We start from the raw sequence: 19,278 nt of genomic DNA on the forward strand, positions 1-19,278 counted from the left end.
ACTAACATAAATGGTTTAAGTGTTTTCCAGTTACAAAAACAGGACAGCTATCCAAGTGCTAGCAGGGGGGGAAAGGTTTAATGAGTTAATCCAATTAATTTAATTTTAGCAGCCAAAATAATCATTACCCAACACTGGAAAACTCTAGATAATGTAACAATTGAGATATGGATTAACAAGGCTTCTTCAATTGCTGCATTACAAAAACATCACAAAGTTAAAATAATGAAACATCAGAGGCAGGAACCATAATTCTGTCCAGTTTGGATGTATTTTACAGCTTACCTCAATAGCAATTGACTATAATATTGTATATTTTGTGTATACGGTAAATTTGTCAAGTGTATAGTACCTGTCTCTTTACTTCCTTTTTAGTAGATTTTTTGTATTTTCTTATATTTTTTCTCTATGCATCTTGGGTTTATGTCATTTAGTTACTGTACTTGATAATGTTTGTTAATCATTGTTCAATAAAAATATATATAATTTTTTTAAAAATGAGGAGGAGGGGAATTTATAGAAGGGGACAGTATGGAAGGAAGGAAAGAATGTGTATATGATAAGCATATTAGGCGTGTACAGCCCATAGTTGGTGACCTATCCAACTTAGCTACCAGTAAGCTTCTTAAGGGCCAGTTCAGCCAACAGGCCCAAAAGAATTTAAGTAATTTAAGAAAATTACTTAAAATATTGCTCCTAAGCAAATAATTATAATAATAAAAAGGACATTTTTAAAACATCTACAAACCTGTCTGCATTGAATTCGAACTTGCTCACTTTGGCCTGCGATGGCGAAGTCTCCGACCTTCTGCATGACACCTTCAATTTCTGGAACTATCAATTTTCTAGATAAAATAGCCTTTTTAAGAACAGAGATAATCATGTATAAATATGAGTCAGGGTGAAGTTGTCCTAACCTATCAAAAGCAACTTAAAATAGAGAGTTTTCCTTTCTTTGCCCTGGTGACACAAAAGCATCACATGCCAGAAACAGAACTACTTAGTCAACCTGAGCAAAAGCCAACTCTTGAGATCCCATTCACTGGGATTAAAATGATTTTATGCCCAACCAGCCAATTTGGAAGTTGTCGTCCCTTCTGATCTGCAGAGTCAGATGGGCAAGACCTCGTGTTCTGCCCACCTGAAGGACAACACACCAAGATGATGTTGAATGATACATCCGCATAGCTAAACTGAAGATGTGCTAGGCTGATGACTCGTCTTTCAAAAATTTGAGGTCAATGTCAAGAGAAGACATTTGCACCAGGCTTCCCATTCCAGGCTGGCTGGTTTCAAGAGAGGAATTTCAATTTTCACATAAAATACAAGATAGGTCACTGTGTTTTCAAGCAAAAATTCTTCAAAGACAATTTGATATGTTATTACCTTTAAGAGGCCAAAGGCAGTGGCTTGTCGTAATGGGTCATAAATATCTTCTTCAGCATATCCAAGCAAAACTTGCAGTTGTTTATCTGTTATATGACTCTTTGTATTCCTCACAAGCAGAGTTACACACTGCAGATTAAAATTTTGCATTATAAACTTAAATACAGGCTGGTCTACCAAATAAAAAATTCTTACGTTACTCTATAGACGTGCAAAAATATCATTTTTCCCATGAAGATTACAATCCTAAATAGAATTAAGTAGGAAGTAAGTCCCATTATCATTTCTCAGATTAGTAGGGCCCTTTCGCTCTGATGAAATCTCTTGCTGAATTACACCCATGTAACCCATCTCTGAGAGGAGATGAAACAATTCCTTTTTAACTTTTTATTTTCTGCAGCTCAAAACTTTTTTTAATTAGGCATGTTTTTAATTCATCATAAAATGGTACTCTGTGACTTAATTTCAAGTTCTTCGAACATTCAAAAATATACAACAGGCAAATCTGTACATATGTGCATGCGTCTGTATGTGTTAGAAATGATAAATATTAGTTAATGATAGGCAAGTTTTTATATGATTTCCTTTTTTCGCTGTCAAGGAAGGATGCTACTAGAAATTGACAGAGTTCCCACAACCCTGAAAGTGGGTGAGATTATTACAAAACATAGGCCTTCCCTCCCAGTCTGTTTTATCTCCAAATGAGGCAGCTGTGTAGTTCTATATTTCTGCAGACTGACACTGCTTGCTGGTTCTACAATGGATTATCACTTTGGACAAAATGCTAGGAACTGTTCCTGAGACCCCTGCCTCCACAACAGCCAAAAAAATTACCAGTAAGTATATTTCAGTACAATTTACAAACATATGCAGATTCCAAGGAGGCAGAGATACCTTCTTTACCACACAGGTAATATGATAACACTGGAATAAAACTCACCCAAGATCAGCACTGAGCCATTCTTTTGGTTAAGACTTACTTTGAAACAATTGACAACCAAATGAAAATTCTGTCCTTTAGCTGCTCCTGGTTTAGCAAAGTCTTTCAATAGCAGGAAAAGCTGCGTAGTCAACTGTTCCATATTATTATCTATTGCAGGTAGAGGAAACTTGAAAACCCAGAGAAATGATTGAAGAGCACCAGTGGTCACCTGGAAAGAAAATAACAAGAATGATGGAATCATGGAAATCTTGGTAACAACCAGAAATCTACCAACTGAGATTTTTGGGCTTTTAAAAATCTAGGATTTTATGTTTTCCAAAAATTGTCACTCGTACCAAACTTTAGTACCACCTTCTTAACATATAGACACAAAAGATACATGGATCCCTACTGCTGAATCAATAGTTTAGCTCACTATTACAATCAAAAGGCTAGCATACAGATTATAAAACAGAGATAAATACACAAAATAAACAATTTGTATACAATGTAGAACCTAAAAGGAGAAGCAAACCTCTACCAAAGGTGGGCACCTTTAATTTTGCTAACCTTCTGTTATGTTTCTACAGAATATACCACATACTAGAGTCTAACTCTTGTTGCACTTCTAGTGCATTCAAACTACAATCTGGTAACAACTTTTAGAGGTCTTTGGATGCTAAGGTTTGGGGGGCTGTTTACAGCCCTAGGGCCTCCAGTTGTGTATCTCTATTTTAAAGCTTTCTCTGCAACTGTAAGACACAGCAACTTGCACTTGGATAGAAAAACTTCAAGTAAATGCAAAACTCTTGATTTTCTGTTCTGACAGCTAAGCAGTGAGTATGTGTTCTCCCAATTCTATTACTTATCAAAGAGTACTTTGTTCTAGGGCTGAACTCCATAGTCTGTCTGCACTACCGTAAAATTTTTACATATTGCTAAACATCATACCTTAATATCTGTGGACTGAAGGCAGCTGATAAGCAGTTGTACAAAAGGATCCAACATTTCTAAAATATGTTCATCTGAAGAATTTATTTTAGATCTCTTCAAACTCATGTGCAGCAGCTGTACATAATAAAGAAGTGTTAGGGTGCCATTAATCTAAAAAGAGAAATGATTTATTCAAACACAAGGGTAATCTCAGATGTTACTTAACACAATAAGAATTGCAGTGGTATCTTAGAAATGCAGCACATTAAGACAGGAGTGTGCAAGCAGGAAAAAGAATGAAGGCACAAAAGAAATGGACAGAGAGAAATATTTTCCTTCTCTGCAATCTCTCAATTCTATTGAACTGTAATGCTGCTCAGGAACTTTCCACAGAGACATCCTTCCAGATTCTATTCTGTATTTACTACAAAATAACAAATCTTTGTAGGCTGGCTCAGTTCAGGCACAATGGCAAGCCTTACAGATCCACTCTCTTAGTGACCTCCAAGGCTCTCTTTTCAAGTTTAATAACAAACACGTAAATAATTGTTTGTGCAAATAATACATACATTCACATGTAATGACAAGTCCTGATTTGCAATTAGCCTAGAAAGAAAAATTTAGAGCATGTGAGGAATGGAAAGTGAATGCAGTGTTACACACATTGCCAGTTCTCCCATAACTGTGGGGAGCCTTGTGTTTATATTTATCCTCTCTCTTCAACTCTTTATTCTGGTCAAGTGGCCCATCTGTAACTTGTAGGGAGAAACTAGAGCTATTTCAACAATTTTAAGGTGGGTCATGAGATTTGATTTGGTTTGTTTGTAATGTTCCAGCTCTGGAAAAATAAAGTGTTGGATTCATTTCATATTGGAGAGACTACACATTTTAAAACAGAAAAAAATCAATGAGAGAGAGAGGGAGGGAGGGAGGGAGGGAGGGAGGGATGCTGGGTACTTCTTACCCGTAGCCCTGACTCAACCAAGATGTGCATGTTAGTCTTGCTGCTCACAGGGGCTTTTTGACCTCCTCGAACAGGAGTCGGTGGCAGTAAGAGGCAGCTCTCTGGTTGCAAACGAGGATCTGGAGGAATTGCAGCTTTCATTCTGAAAACAGTTATTGAAGAAAGCAAAAATAAGAATTATGGTCTTAGCGGACAGTCCTTCTAATCAAAGTAAAGGCATTTACTGGGCAGAGAAAGGAGAGGAAACCAAAATCTGATCTTTAGAATGAAATCATATAGTTCAAAGCAAGCTCAATTATTTAATGAAGCCATTCCTGCTTGAGTGATTGGAAAGATCAGTCATATAATACTGATGAATTAAACAGCCCTCTGTAGAGTGATCTAGGGAAAAAACCTTTGTTTTTATCCTAAAGAAGAAGGAATCAAATGCTGGTTAAAATAAAATATGGCTAAACTAGAAACAGTGGAACTGCAGATAAACAAATGGGAGAAATCCAAAACTGCAGGCATTGTAGAAACACAGAACCAGAGATTGTTGACTTCTTTGCATTTATGATAATGCAATGGGATTCGCTGTGTATAAATACGTGTGTTGCTGTGTGTATATAAAACATAGGCACTCTATATAGATTTTCTATTAGCATTTTACATAAAGTAATAACGTTTATTGGCAAGCAAAAGAAAAGGGGATCAAACTAAATTTAGCTTTCTATGCATTTTATTCTTCCTAAACTTACTTTGCTTTCTCTGTTAACAATGGTAGATTTTCACTAATCAAACTATGGCTGAGTAGAAGAACAGACTCTGCAGTCATTGCCTTGTTCAGTATCAATCCAGACACAATTCGTCGTAAAGTTTCATGCACCTTTCGAGACATTTTTAGGCTGGTTGTATTCTCCAAAATCTGCAGGACAACATTACAGTATAGAAATCACCTTACAAAGCAAATCCTAGAATGGAAATCTTTTTAGAATGACACTTTCAACGCTCATACCTTCTACCCTTCTGCAGCAGCAGCATGTTCAAGATGTATCATTTTGCTTTTTCCCATGCCTCCATATCAAGGAAGATTTGTAAAAGTGCTCCACTACACCACTGAGGACCTTCCCTCTATTCTTCTTCCAATTACATATTTATCATACTGTTACTAAATATATTTGCATTGATTGCATGCATGTCCTCTCTCTACAGGAGAGATCTGCATGTGGCAGCCTCCCACCAAATCTACCTCAAGAAACTCTCCCAGCCCAATAAAAATCTCCCACGTGCTATGCTTCTGCAGCCTCTGGAACAATACTGCCAACTTCATGCTGGCTTCATTCATTGGAAGAAAAAAGAGGAAACTGGGGGTCAGATGGGCAACTGTAATCCAAAAGCAGTAAAATGGTTCTATATTTTCTAGACAATAATCTAGAGTATTCCTTAATTTGCTGATTTCTCATTCAGGAAATAAAAGTAAGACTGGAAATTCAAAATTGTAAGTGGGAGAGGTGACAAGAGCTCTTCTGATAATCTATTGGGTTGATCATGTCGGGATGGGGAGAAGCTGTTTGGCAAAACTTTGAGGGAAAGATCCTCTGAATATTCCAGCAGATCATGAAGTCACCTTACAGTAAGGGGGGCAACCTGAAGCTTCAGAACTGTACATAGCTCATAAAACTCTTTTTTGTGCTCCTCAGAACCTCTGGTCAATGTTACTGAAAATCAGCTCAATTGCTTCCCAGTATTATCCCAGATAAAGAAAAACTGTAGAGTAAGTCCTAAGATAAGCTTTATATAGAAAAAAATAAAAAAAACATGAGCAAATTCCCCATTCACAAATGAAGAAAGAAATTATTGTCCAGCCATGTACATGATATGACCCTACCTATTTTATATTGTTGCCTTACCTGTTGACCCTTCCAAAAATATTAAATGCCAAAAATATTAAATATTAAACTTCTGGCCCCCAGAGGTTTACTCATTCCTGCCTTAAGCGTATAATTGGGAGTAACTGGCAACTCAGGTTCTTCTCAGCCAATACTGGCACAGGAAGGACTAATGTATCTGGAAAACTTGTACAGCTGTATTTATTTGTTTATAAATAAAATGTATATACCACTTTCCATTAAAGCACACATACACACATGCCCACAGTGAACCTTAGCAGGACTAATTAGCAAAAAAACCCAACATTTTGATGACCAGGGATTGCATTTGGGATTAAAGCAATGATACAAAGTGATGGGAGAGGGGCAGGGTTTGCAGTATTTTCTTCTTTTAAGCCATTGTTAAGCTTGTTTTAGGCATTCTGCTGTAGTTTCCTATCTCAAAATGGTGAAAACTTTTCGAAAGAGTGGTCAAAGAGGACTATGGAGTCGAGGGCCAAGGAAAAGAGGTTACAAGCAGCTCTGGGGCTACAGCTTGCTCACTCTGCCCAGGAATGTCTGCTCACTAGAAGAATCTGATTATTGTTTTCCAACACATCCCACTATGAAGTTTCAGTGAATATTTATTCTACTTTCTTACCTCTTTTAATGGAAGAATAACTTTAATTACTTGGTTTTTTCCTACATATTTGGCAAGGATTTCATAAGAATCATAACTTTTGCTTCTACGAGCTTCCATGACTTTGGAAACTATGCCTTTTACTTCTTTTTCCTCAGCAATTTCCCCAAACAATTCACGGTTGAAAATCTTTACAGAAGATACAAGAGAAACAAGAATAGTTTAGCTACCGACAATAATGAAATAGTTATAGCTGCATCTGCTGTTTTCAGTGTAACCAGACCGTTCACTTTAGTCCACTGAGGTACAAATTTTGTGATGTCATGAAGACTAACCACAAAAACTTATGCTGTTATATAAGGAAGAGCCCTTAAGACATACATCAGAAATCCAACACTGTAAATGTGGCCTTCTTCCTCTTAAAAAAACTAAAATCCAATAGATGTCAGCAAACCATAATGCTTTGTGCAATTTGTAATCAAAGCAATGCAATGACAGATAAGATTATTTGTCCCCTCAGAATGAATATCAACATAATGTCTTTGTGTGCATTACATAACAACATGGATAGTGTGTCTGGAGATTATGAAAGCCAAGCTAAAGATCAAAGAATGCTCCCATTGCTCTTTTCCCTTCCTTTATGCAAATAACTCATGATCTGGGTTTCTTCAGAGTGCTAGCAGTTTTGACTTTGGCATTACCCAGTATCACCTTTTCCCCATGCAAAAGTTAAGTTGAAGACCTGCTGAAACAAATATTTTGCATTTGATTTTTTTTTATATGCTGCAAAAAACGTACTTCCATCAACAGTTCTATGCACGGATCCAAATCACCAACTTGAAGTCGATCGTTGGCAAGGCTCTTCAGCAAGAGGTGGACAGTGAAAGTTAGCACATGGACCTACATATTTAGGAGAGACCATTATATTTGTTAACTGAAAAGAAAACTACCGAAAGAGTATTGCAGAAATATAAGTCAAAATTCTACAATGTACCTTTCTACAGCTTTTCTGTTACCTATTAGATCAGTCTTCCGGGTAATCCTGCATTTTTCAAACTTTTGGAGCACTGGAACAATATTTCTAATGTTATTTCTAAGATTTCTAAGATTATTTACCTTCAGCAGTCTCTGCTTCTAACCCAATGTCAACTGATGTGCTGATTTAGGAGAAAGTGCAGACATTCTCGAATATAGTTCTGCAAATTCAGTCTGTTACTATCTACAATTTATGGATCGGTAATAAAAGCAGAATGAAAAAGGAATACTGGACTCTTCTTCAATTCTGTTATGCTTCCTCCTTACCTGGTAACCACTGACGAGGGTTGACTCCATCTCTTTTAAGACATATTGCAGGTATTGTGGTCCCAAAGCCTCCATTATTTTAATCAAGGTGTTACGTGCAATGTCCCGGATTTCCTGTGCTCTATTTCTCAGAAGAGAGCAGACTTTCAGAAGAATGCTGGAAACAAAGAGAGACGACAATTATCTAAAGATGGCAAACAGAGAAAAACAGAACACCAATTTCTGTGGGAAAAGATTCATTTTAACTCCAACAAAATTTAATACTATATTGATGTAGTTAATCTTCAAAGGTTTATACAGTGGTGGTGGTGGCAGTTGAAAAGATTTACATGCAAATGATTTATAGATATTAAACTTACCTTGGCAAATTCTCCTCCATAACGTCCTGAGGAAGAGACTGCATCAGCTTGACCATTGCAAAAGCTATTGGCACCTGCACCACCTCTTCATCATTGACAATCTTGGATTTCACCATCTTGTGCTGTTCATCTCTTTTGACCTGTGAAGTACCGAAACAAATCCTCTTCAGTAACAACTTTACTACAAGTTGCATTTGATATCTTTCTTCATGCTGGGAGAGGAATCTATACCCAGTCTACTTTAATGTATAAGTTAGATCTGCCTTCTCTGGATGGGCTTGACTGCAACTCCAATTATACCCCAGCTAGGAGAACTGTTAAGAAAGGCTGGTTAGAGTGCTGGACAAGGACTAAGGTATCTTAGGTCTAAAACTTCCTTCAGTCATAAAAATCTCTATATGATCTTCTGCAGCATGACCTTTCCGATGCTATTATTGTGAAATAAAGGCATGAAAAATCCCCATAATGCCAACCTGAACGCCCCAGAGAAAAAAGAAAGGAAGTGTTAAAATGTACCTTTGCAATGAGACATCTGTGCAGTTTGGGCAATATATTGCCAGTCACTGTTTCCTGAATATGTTTAATCAGACACTCCAACTCTTTCTTATTCCTGGGCAGGAATGAGGGTGGTTTTGTAGCTTTCTGGGAGTTCTCATCTTCTTCATTAGCAGGCTGATAGGACCCAGATGTAGCATAGTCCTTCTGTTCACTGACACAAGAATGTTTTTTGCTGGTCTTCTGGCTTTCTTCTTCTCCATCACTACATTCCACCTCCATGGCTTCATTCTCTACTTCAGGATTGATATCCATCGCTTCTACATAAGTTACATAAAATGAATGAAAATGACTATGACATTTATTAATCAAGATTCCATTTTGGAATAAGACAAAGAAATAAAAACGGTAACAAAATACTCTAGCATGAAGCACTCCTATTAAGAATTCAATCAGCCATATCTTTTTCCTGGAAACTCCATTTCTAAGTTTTTTTATATCTCTGTAAAATATTCTCCAAAGACTGATCTAACTTCAATTTCTTGTCTTATTCTGATTACATAAGTTTCTATACTCAAATAATTAATTGGCAATATCAGCTTTGTAACAAACGAAACTTGTACCTGTGCTCATCAGAAGTTTAGAACTTTCACCTAAATACATAATTTCATTTTATAAGCCTCAGTATATTTAGCCTCATTTAAGATAAACAGGACAAAAGCCAGAAATTATAATAAAAGTACCCCATCACATAGCAAAATGTATTCTGGATAGCCCTTACTGAAATAAACTAAACCAGTTAAGTTACTGCCAGCACACTATGCCATTTATTTCTTAAAGTAATTTTTAAAAATTAAATAATTAAAAGTAATTAAAAATGTTTACCCAGACAAATTCACTCCTAAGAATATAAGAATAGCCTGCTGGATGACATGAAGGCCTATCTTAGGCCAGCAGTTCCCTTTTCACAGCGGCCACCAAGGTGGATGCTTGTAAGTAACATATTCCTCTCCTGCCATTGTTTCCCTGCAACTGGTATTTGAAGTCTTGTTGTTCCCAACCTACAAGTAACATTGAGGCTCAAGACTAATAGCTGGGATAAAGTCAACCTTCATATTTATCCCCTTTTCAAGATATCCAAGTCAGAGGCCATCACCGTATTTTGTGGTAATGGATTCCCCATGTTAATTATGTGCTACACAAAGGAGTGTGCTGTTCCACCAGTTCCAAATCGCCTTTCAATCAGCTTCATTGGACGACCCTGGTTCTAGTGTTGTGAGGGAGGGAGAAAAAATTCTTGCAGCCTATTTTCTCTGTGCCATGCGTGATTTATATTCTTCAATCATGCCCTCTTGTTCACCTTTTTTCCAAACTAAAGGGTCCAAACTTTCTAGCCTTTTCTCATAGGGAAGGTGCTTGAGCCTCCTGACAATTTTGGTTGCCCTCTGTCCACTTCTTCTATATCCTTTTACAAATGTGGCAACCACACCGGTATGTGGTATGCCAGATATAGAACACACCCTAAAATCATTCCTACTCTTTGTTATTTTTACCAAGTTGCACAAAAGGACACCTAATCTAATCCCATGACTGTCACTGAGTTACTCAAGAGTCTTTAATGAAGAACTCTAAAAATCAAGGTGTACAAAGTCAAAGTGGAAAATGACACTTCCATCCATGTCAGTAAAGGAGAATTTCTTTTTGCAACACCCATGCTGATTTCCTTTCAGCTAGGCATGTCGCACTTATTTGTTTATTTGAAATATTTATATATTGTTTATTTTTAAAAATTTCAAAACAATTTACAATAAAAAAATCAGCAAGTCATACTAAGAGGGGGCAGTGTGGTCAGAATGATGCATCCTCCTGACAGTAACTCTGAAGGTCACATGCAGCCACATGTAATGCAAGAATTTAAACCAAAAAGCACAATAGTCAGATTGCACAGCATGTCTTCATAACTCAGGAAATAAATTAGGCCAGCTCTGCTCAATGCAGAACTGCATATAAGTTTAGTTTTAAGTAGGCATTCTAAACTAACAACCTTGAAAAAATAAAGGCATAAACAATAGTCCCTATGTAAAGAGAAACTATGGGGCATTTCAATTATTTTTCGGTTAGTATTACACTGCATTGGAAGCAAATCCCTGAGAAGAAATCATATTAATCTAGTACAGGAAAAGTAAATGTTACAGTAACATACAGTAACATACAGTAAATTAAAGAAGGATGTAAGAAATTGTATGCTTTTATGATTGCAAAAATGTTGTACTGTAAGGCTGGAAGGATACTCATTTTCTGTCAATTATACCAAGGTCTGTAACACTCACTTCTATATTTGAGCAAGCATTTTACTGCCAGATGATTATTTAGAAATTTGGACTGCGCATAATAGTTGAGAAAAATGCTAAATATTTAATTGTAGTTTAGTACATAAAATGTATATGCTTTTGATCTTTCTCTCTCTTTTGCATATTATTAAAAAATGTAAAAGGACACCATAATTTATTTCAAGCAGAATAGATTCCCATGGGCCAAGGTACCCTCAATCAGATTCAGGAATTAGAAAACTCACCTTCCTTTTCAATAATCAAAAGCTGCTTTTCAAGAGTTTCATGGTCAAAATGAAAAGCCTCCAGCACCATTACTAGCACGCTTTCAAATAAGAAAGAAAAAGAAATGCATGTGATTTCCAGGGTTTCCAACTTTACCAAAAAATTTGCAAAACGTTTTGTAGAAATTAAGCCACTACTATCATGGTGAAAATAAGCCTGGATTAATAGATGACACACTTTAACTACAGTGCAAATAGCATACCTGCATCACAATCTTACAGTTATACATTCTGCTTATTTGCATAATTGAAGGGCTGAAATATTGTGAAAACACAGAACGGGTGCAAAAGATGTTTTAAAAATTAATGAACTATATTGATTAATATAATAATTTTTAAAAAAATCTTCACATAAATATTATTAGCAGAAATAGTCTTTGGAACAGCATTCTTTGGTGATTAGATTGGCTCCCACTCTAATCAATTTTCAGAATGCCATTAAAACCTGCTCTCCTGTTACTGGATGCTGTCCTCTGAAGCACTATTGCTTTGCTTCTGTTTGATTTATAATTTTGATGTATTTTTTGTTGTTGTTGTAAGCTGTTTTGACTCTTGCTGGACTGTCAAATAAACTGTAGTTAGCAAATGCAAACATACATATTTACATACATACGTACAGTAGGTAGGAGAATATGAGATGTGGCATAAAAGCAGCCCAAGATGTAGTAACTGGAAGGCTATGGACAAGCTCCAGAGAACTGCAGAAGTAATTATGCAAATCTACAGGGCTGCCCAAAAAAAGATGTCTTGTGGATCCAACAGTGACACTGCTGCTCACTCCTGTTGCAAATTAGCAATGGCATGAACTGAGGCCAAGAGCCAAAGGGCTTGCGATCTTGCATTTCTTAATCACAGAGTGGGGGGAAGAAACCTTGAGGTATGCCCATGTGTAATGTAGCTCTTTGGGTGAATTAGAATCTCACAGAGTAAATATATGTACAGCAATACAGTATAAGTAATAGCTTTAAAATCTTAAATATAGTGAGAGTTAACTATAATGAAGTATCATTTTTTAAAAGTCTTATCAGTATGAGATCAGCATGGTTTCAAAACTGCAAAGTTGCACTTATTGGTTTAGAAGCCCATAGCATTCAATGGTCCTTACTCCTATGTAAGTGCATGTGGTTATAGCTTTAATCTTAAAACTGGCATTTACTGTACCTGACACCAAGTTTTTGATTGATTTGTCCAGTCTGCAGTACGTGGATGAAATGTTTCAAATGATAGAGGTAAGCTGACCAAGAAAGATGTCTGCAGACAGCTCCCACCATTTCAACTGATGCAGTTATCATGTTTTCATGCTAAGGAAGAGAGTATTATCTGTAAGATTAAACTACAGAACATGTTCAACATCAAGCTGTTCTTCTATCCATTCTTTTCTAACATAAAAATAAGTCTATAGTCCTCTGATCTGGATGAAGACCACTTCAGAGGGTGGGCAGAAGGAAGCAATTTTTCTGAGCAAGCCCTTTATGATCATCCCCCATTATAAATGTGAACTTCCAACAACAGCAACAAATTCTCCATAAGAACTATGGAATCTACTAAAGGCAGTAAAGCAAGAGATCTAATTCAGTTTTCTCTCTTTATGAAAAGTCATGTACAGTTCAAATGTGTTGATAGAAGAAATGTCCTTCTTATGGCAATGAGCAGATTTACCCATTTTATCTTCAAAAGCTTACCTTAAGCATTTTCTCATCAAAAATGGTGGTAGTTGCATAAGGCATAATGTAATTTTGAAGACTTTTAGAACTCAGTGTGATTTTGCCTTCCACTAATTGCTTAGCTAGTTTCTTCAGGGCTCGTGCCCTTCTGTGGATCTGAAAGAATGTAAAAATTAATTGAACTTAGCTGAGATATCCTAGTCCTCCAAGTATTTCAGTACTACAACCAGGGACTGCAGACATTTATATCAATAGGAAAAAGGAAATGAGTGATACCAGTTTTCATGCTATCACTATCAGATAACTCAATGGCACTTTAGGAGAACCAGTTACAACATTTCCTCTTACCTGAATATGCTTCATATTTTCAAAGAAGTCCATCTCTGGATCATGATAATCAGTCAGCTGGACCAAGTCATGAAACTCTGGATGTTCTGAAAATGCTTGAATCAAGCTTGATAGTAATGAGGTGTAATCCTGCTGAATGCACTAAAACCCCAAAGAAAATGTAGTAAGTGATTTACAGTGACATCTGACCTCCTAAAGCATGTCAGTGCCTCCACTTTTTGAATAGAAAGAAAAACTGTTTTTTCACAGCAGTCTATCTGAATTTTTCCCCTTCAAACTGCTATCCTAAGCTATTGTGACCATTTCTAAACACCAAATGTTTATTATACCAAGACTAGACCTCCGAGAAATAATGGAAATACATAATTTATACCATATCAGTAATAATAATAATAGTGGTACCTTAAACACATTATGGTTTTTAAAGACTAGCTGTTCCCAGAAAAACAATTTTTGCACCCAGGATAACATATGCAAATGTCCCAAAGTGTTCAGAATTTAACTGATTTCATATATTTGGTATTTTGCCATATTCAGATGACCACGGGTTCAGAGGAATGGGCAAGGAAAAGAGGGAGTCATGATGGAAACAGATAATGGAACATTTTTAGTCATAAAATATAAAAAGCATATATGTATCTATTACAAGCCTTCAGTAATTCAAGGATAACTCATATTAATTCAAGCATAAATAACAAAATAGAAGTCATGTTAAAAAAAGAGCTGGAACAGAAAACATAGTAAAAAGTCCTCCCAAGAACTTTTATGTAGGTAAAAGTGAGAATTACAAGGTCTATAGGACACAGATTTTCAATTCATCCTGATTTTTATAACACAAAACCCAGGAGAGAGTTAGGCTATTCACCTCTGTCTTGCTCTTTAGCCCTTTTCTCAGAGAATCCAGAAGTGTGCGCTGGATAATTTCCTTGAATTCATCCTCTGTGTGATCAAGTTCAGAAAATCTATGAATAATGACATTCAGGCAGAGGACAGCATTGTCACTCAAAGCCATTTCCTCTAACTGCAAAAGAAATGGATCAGGACACCTGAGATTATTATACTATAAATTAGAGAAATAGTTAAAAGTGTGCACTAAAATAAACATAAACCTGATCCCCAATGATAGTTCAAAGCAGTTGTAATGTGATTAAAATTCCAAGTAATCTTCAATAGCAGCAAGCCATGACCACAAGTGTGTAAGTTCACTGCAAACCTTTTACATGCTTCTTTTTTCCCAGAAAGAAAAGAAAATTTTGCTATTTTATGGCTGGCAACCACAGACCATAAACTTTTCACATTCTGGAATTCATGATAAGGGAACATGTGCTTTCCTTCTCCCCCAACCATATCCTACTGCAGTTCATTATTTCCCCTTCCTGGCCACATGCGTCAAGGGAAAGCCAAGAAGTTGCACAGATAGAAGGCAGGAGGGAAGAATAAATGAGCAACAATCAAAAGGAAATGTTTTGCAGGACCAGGCTCCTTTAAGTCGCCTCCAATTCCAACTATTTTGACTCTTTCCACCTCCTACTATAGTTCTCCACACTAAATCTTTTAAAGATCCCCTGGTCCTTAGAAATGCTTTTGGGGCCATGCAGATACATCCACACAGCTGTAGATACAACTCTTCTGTTTCATTGTAGAAATTGGATGGCACTGCTTTCTAGGGGTGTGCAGAGAACCAGGTTTGAAAGATGGAATGTGATTTGGAATGTGCATGAAACATCTTAATACAGCTGCACTATCCCAAATAAAGGAGCATTTGGTTTAAGATGTTCCCGTATATTGCTAAGAAGTCTTCCGAATCATATTTTCAAAGGCACAATATAAATATGTGAAGAACTGAGTAAGAGGAATTTCTAAATCAAAGTTAAACCACAGTTGGTGTCAACTTCATTCAGTTAGCTTGGCAAGAAACCGAAAGAACAGACTTGCAAAGACACCATAGCTCTGATAAGTAGATGTATTGTAGCAGAGTTAACAAAGCCATTACAAAAGGATCCAGTGACTGCTATGTATCAAATGAAAACCCAGTTTATTTGCTATGAAATCAAGGTTAAAAGTCTTGTGTTATTTTGCCTATGTAATGACTGGAAGCCATTCTCTTTCAGGCAAGACCAACAATTTCCACTTCTCTCTTTTTTTGTTAACAGATTCATGTGTTGTTACCAGGCCATCTGAGAATTTACTCTCACAACTGGAGGTAGGCATGACGGACAGGGGAAAGTATGCAAATATTGGGTTTTTAAAAACTCTATTAAATTGCAAATATGTTTAAAAAACAATATAAAATGAATATATTTCTAAGAGCACAATCATAAAGCAAGGGCAGCTCTCTTCCATATGGGTGGGACTCACCTGTATAGTGTAGAAACAGTTATGCATTACTGGGATGAGGTAGTTGACATCTATTTTGTCCACCCCTTTGATATGAGAAATGATGTCTTGGAATGCTGACAAACGGAGGTCAAAGTTGATCTCATCAAGATGTTGTGGATTGAAAGCATTCAGCTAAGATAGACAAAATGTTTAATCAAGATATACATCAAACTGAATTAAAGTCAGTTTGAATTAAAAAACCAGTTTAAGCAAATCAGGGAAACCACTACATACCTTGACAGTATCTGTGATATATTTTATATTACTTTCCAAATGTGATAATGTCTGTTAAAATAGATTTAAAGTCATTAAAAGACAGAATTAATGAATGACATAATTCACAATTATTTCACATATTAATTTTTCCTAGGCTATTTTTACTTTCATTGAAGATAAAAATGGTTAGAGCAATATACATTGTGACCAAAGGACAAATGTGCATAGATCACACATGTTAGAATATGTACTGTACGCTGTATACAATTACTCTTATATGGAATAACTAGCGAAAAAAGTTTTGTTAAGTGACTTTCAAATGCTTCTCTACCATTATATTATTTTAATTAAGCCAATCAGAATAGAAATATTTCTAAGTTATCCACTCTCAGCGATTTTCCATATGAATATGTCTAAATTTATGGAGCATTCCTTTATGAGACAATTTATCACCATCACATTAGTTGTACCTTTTTTATACCTCTCCATTTCACTTTTTAAAATAGGACATGACAACGAGAATGCTATATAAATGGATTAAATAAACAAACAAACTAGAATTGCCACTGCATTCAGTATGTAAATACACCACATATTTGTTGCAATTTGATTCACTTTGCATTTGCTTGATCAACAAACAACTGACTAGTCTATCTGGCAACCAATTACAATGTTTGGAGAAATCCTTTGCAGCACGTTACCTTCTCCCAGGGAAACAACAGATTATGGCTCCTTATGGTATGGATGCAAGGATAGGCAACGTGGTGTTGTCTATACATTTTGGACTTCAATTCCCATGATCAATGACAACAGCTTGTGGGAAATGTAGTCCAAAACTTCTGGAAGACATCACATTACCTATCTATGACCAGAGAATCTTAGGGAGGATATCACAAAAGCCTCTTCCTCTAGCTACTGTTTTCTAAGACAAAAAGAAAAAGAGGACAGAAAAGGATGATTCACCAAAAAAGGACTATAAAGGAGTCAAGACTAGCCTCTAGCTGTGGAACAAACCTACTCAAGTCACTGAATCATAGTGGGATCAGAATACTTTTTTAAAAAGTAAGCACTGATATAATACCTCAAAAACCATGCAGAGTGCTTGACGAGACAATTTGTTCTGAATAACAGAAAACAGTTTTGCCAAAGGTTTAAGGAAGCTTGCTGGAGTTAAGCAATGTTTCAGTAGATTTTTCACCGTCTCCAGGATATCAATCTCTGTATCCTGAAAGAAACAGATCGTCAGTAGACCAGGTGAGGAAACAGACAGAGCAAGGATTACAGGAATGCTACTTTATTGTTCAGGGCAGTGTTTCTCAACCTTGGCAACTTGAAGATGTATGGACTTCAACTCCCAGAATTCCCCAGCCAGCATGGTTGCAAAATCCTGGTTTAAGGTGTAATAACAGCATCCTGAAAGCCTGCCAGAGTATCCCTGTGCCAACTCTTATACCAAAAAGACGAGTTTCTTTCTCATGCCTTCTCCTTCCACAGGACTGAGCTGTCTCTTATTTTGCCTTGTCTATTCCTGCATATCTTCTTCAAGATTATCCATGCATTCCTCTGCACAAATATACTGCGAAAGACTACAATTGACTAGATTACTGAAAGTAGTTTTATGTAAATTCTTCTGTGACTTTCAGAGACACCAATTAAGTTTTGGTTGAAAAAAGTGCAGCAGTCAATGGAAACATGCCCCCACAAAAAGAAGTATCTATCAAAATGTCTAAATATTGAAGCTCCATCAAACTGTCAAAAATGAGTAAATATTTCAACATTATCTTGTAAATAAACTTAGTGTTGCTTTTTGGAGCTGGTCAAGCACGATGCTCCTGGTGGTGGATTTTATTAGCAGAAGGGAAAAAAGGCATCAAGTCTCCAATACAAAATTCTTTCTATTCCTTTTATTATCATGTTAATCACATGACATTCCTGAATACATTGTTTTCTTTCACTGTTCACAATAAAAACGGAGTCAGAACTTCCCAAGAAAGGGTCAGTGATATTTCAGGACAAAAAAGTGAACTGAAATTCTTGATCAAGTTTATGTCACATGCCAACATTCTGAATTTTAAATCGAACACACAATTTAAAAGATCAAGTTAATGAAGAAAATGTCATTTCTGGACTTCACTTCTCAATAATTTTACTCAGTAAGATCAAATAAGGTTTTGTGGAAAACAACTGTAACTTATCTTGCAACTTTTAGGGAAAGTTTTTTAAGCAAGGAGGAAAAAGGAGAATGGAAGGCAAGATCAATTTGGGAGGCTCCACATTTTCCTTATATGCATATGCAAGCACTATTATGTTGATCACTGCGAACATTTATGACAAACTAGTGTGAGTTGGTCATCTGTGAAGCCCAATATGAAGATGGTCTTTCCTTATGCCAAGATTAGACTTTCTTTTGCTCCCATTTTCTACGTACTCAGGCAGTGCTGCTTCTGCAAAGCATACCCCAACGGGTCTCTTTCATGAAGCCTTGGTGCTGTTTATAAAATTGTATCTATGTTTCCAAAGATTTAAAGATGGTATCTGCAGAAGTAGATGGGGATCTAAGAAATGATTTACAGTAAAACAGCAAGATGTTCAAGGCGGCATTTTGCCCTCTACATTTGTATTTAGAAACCCCAATTTTACAACGCAAAAGTATAATTACTTAAATGCACAGATCAACGCATTAGATTCATTCTGAATCTAACTGAAGCCTATGGCCCAGGCTTCCATATTCTCTGCTCTTCTCCATCTACTATTTTTCATACCCTGAGCTTCACTCTCTGTTGTGGCTTATATATAAAGCGCGGTTCCCTTTCAGTTTCAGCCTGAATGCATGTATAGTCCACTAGGGCAAAAACCTTTAAAGTGTCATCAGAAAAGTAATCTAACCTGAGAGAAAATATTACTTTCCACACACTTCATTCTAAACCTACCTGAGTAATGTTGCTCTGGTGAAGGAAAGGGAGCAGGAGGCCAATCAGAATAGAACTCTGGCTCTTATCGTTTATAAACTTGCTAATCCTACATACAACAGAAAACAAAAGGTAACCACAGGCAATTATATCACAATGTAATGTTTCGGTTGTCTAAATTAGAGGCCAAGGCTGCACAAGAATCTTTTTTAATATGTACCCTTGAAGAGGTTTGATGTTCTGCTTACAATGAGCATGTCATTGCATTATCAGAAACAGCGAAAGATGTAAAGGAGGCAC

At 36.4% G+C, this 19,278-nt stretch overlaps 1 protein-coding gene across 1 annotated transcript in view; it reads right to left on the bottom strand.

Moving 5' to 3' along the window:
• Positions 1 to 19,278, bottom strand: part of UTP20 (UTP20 small subunit processome component) — a 77,965-nt gene that overhangs the window by 10,208 nt on the left and 48,479 nt on the right. Inside the window, exons 32-51 of the mRNA XM_063308648.1 lie at positions 19,000 to 19,087; positions 17,151 to 17,294; positions 16,088 to 16,138; positions 15,833 to 15,985; positions 14,340 to 14,495; positions 13,475 to 13,615; positions 13,145 to 13,282; positions 12,624 to 12,763; positions 11,424 to 11,503; positions 8,870 to 9,168; positions 8,354 to 8,493; positions 7,995 to 8,151; positions 7,491 to 7,592; positions 6,714 to 6,881; positions 4,943 to 5,109; positions 4,206 to 4,347; positions 3,260 to 3,376; positions 2,367 to 2,537; positions 1,387 to 1,515; positions 749 to 859 (exon numbers count right to left, since the gene is read on the bottom strand). Coding sequence (XP_063164718.1) covers positions 749 to 859; positions 1,387 to 1,515; positions 2,367 to 2,537; positions 3,260 to 3,376; positions 4,206 to 4,347; positions 4,943 to 5,109; positions 6,714 to 6,881; positions 7,491 to 7,592; positions 7,995 to 8,151; positions 8,354 to 8,493; positions 8,870 to 9,168; positions 11,424 to 11,503; positions 12,624 to 12,763; positions 13,145 to 13,282; positions 13,475 to 13,615; positions 14,340 to 14,495; positions 15,833 to 15,985; positions 16,088 to 16,138; positions 17,151 to 17,294; positions 19,000 to 19,087 — 2,794 coding nt within the window. The remainder of the gene's footprint in view (positions 1 to 748; positions 860 to 1,386; positions 1,516 to 2,366; positions 2,538 to 3,259; positions 3,377 to 4,205; positions 4,348 to 4,942; positions 5,110 to 6,713; positions 6,882 to 7,490; positions 7,593 to 7,994; positions 8,152 to 8,353; positions 8,494 to 8,869; positions 9,169 to 11,423; positions 11,504 to 12,623; positions 12,764 to 13,144; positions 13,283 to 13,474; positions 13,616 to 14,339; positions 14,496 to 15,832; positions 15,986 to 16,087; positions 16,139 to 17,150; positions 17,295 to 18,999; positions 19,088 to 19,278) is intronic.

This window comes from Candoia aspera, chromosome 7 (genome assembly GCF_035149785.1).
Source record: "Candoia aspera isolate rCanAsp1 chromosome 7, rCanAsp1.hap2, whole genome shotgun sequence".
NCBI lineage: Eukaryota > Metazoa > Chordata > Lepidosauria > Squamata > Boidae > Candoia > Candoia aspera.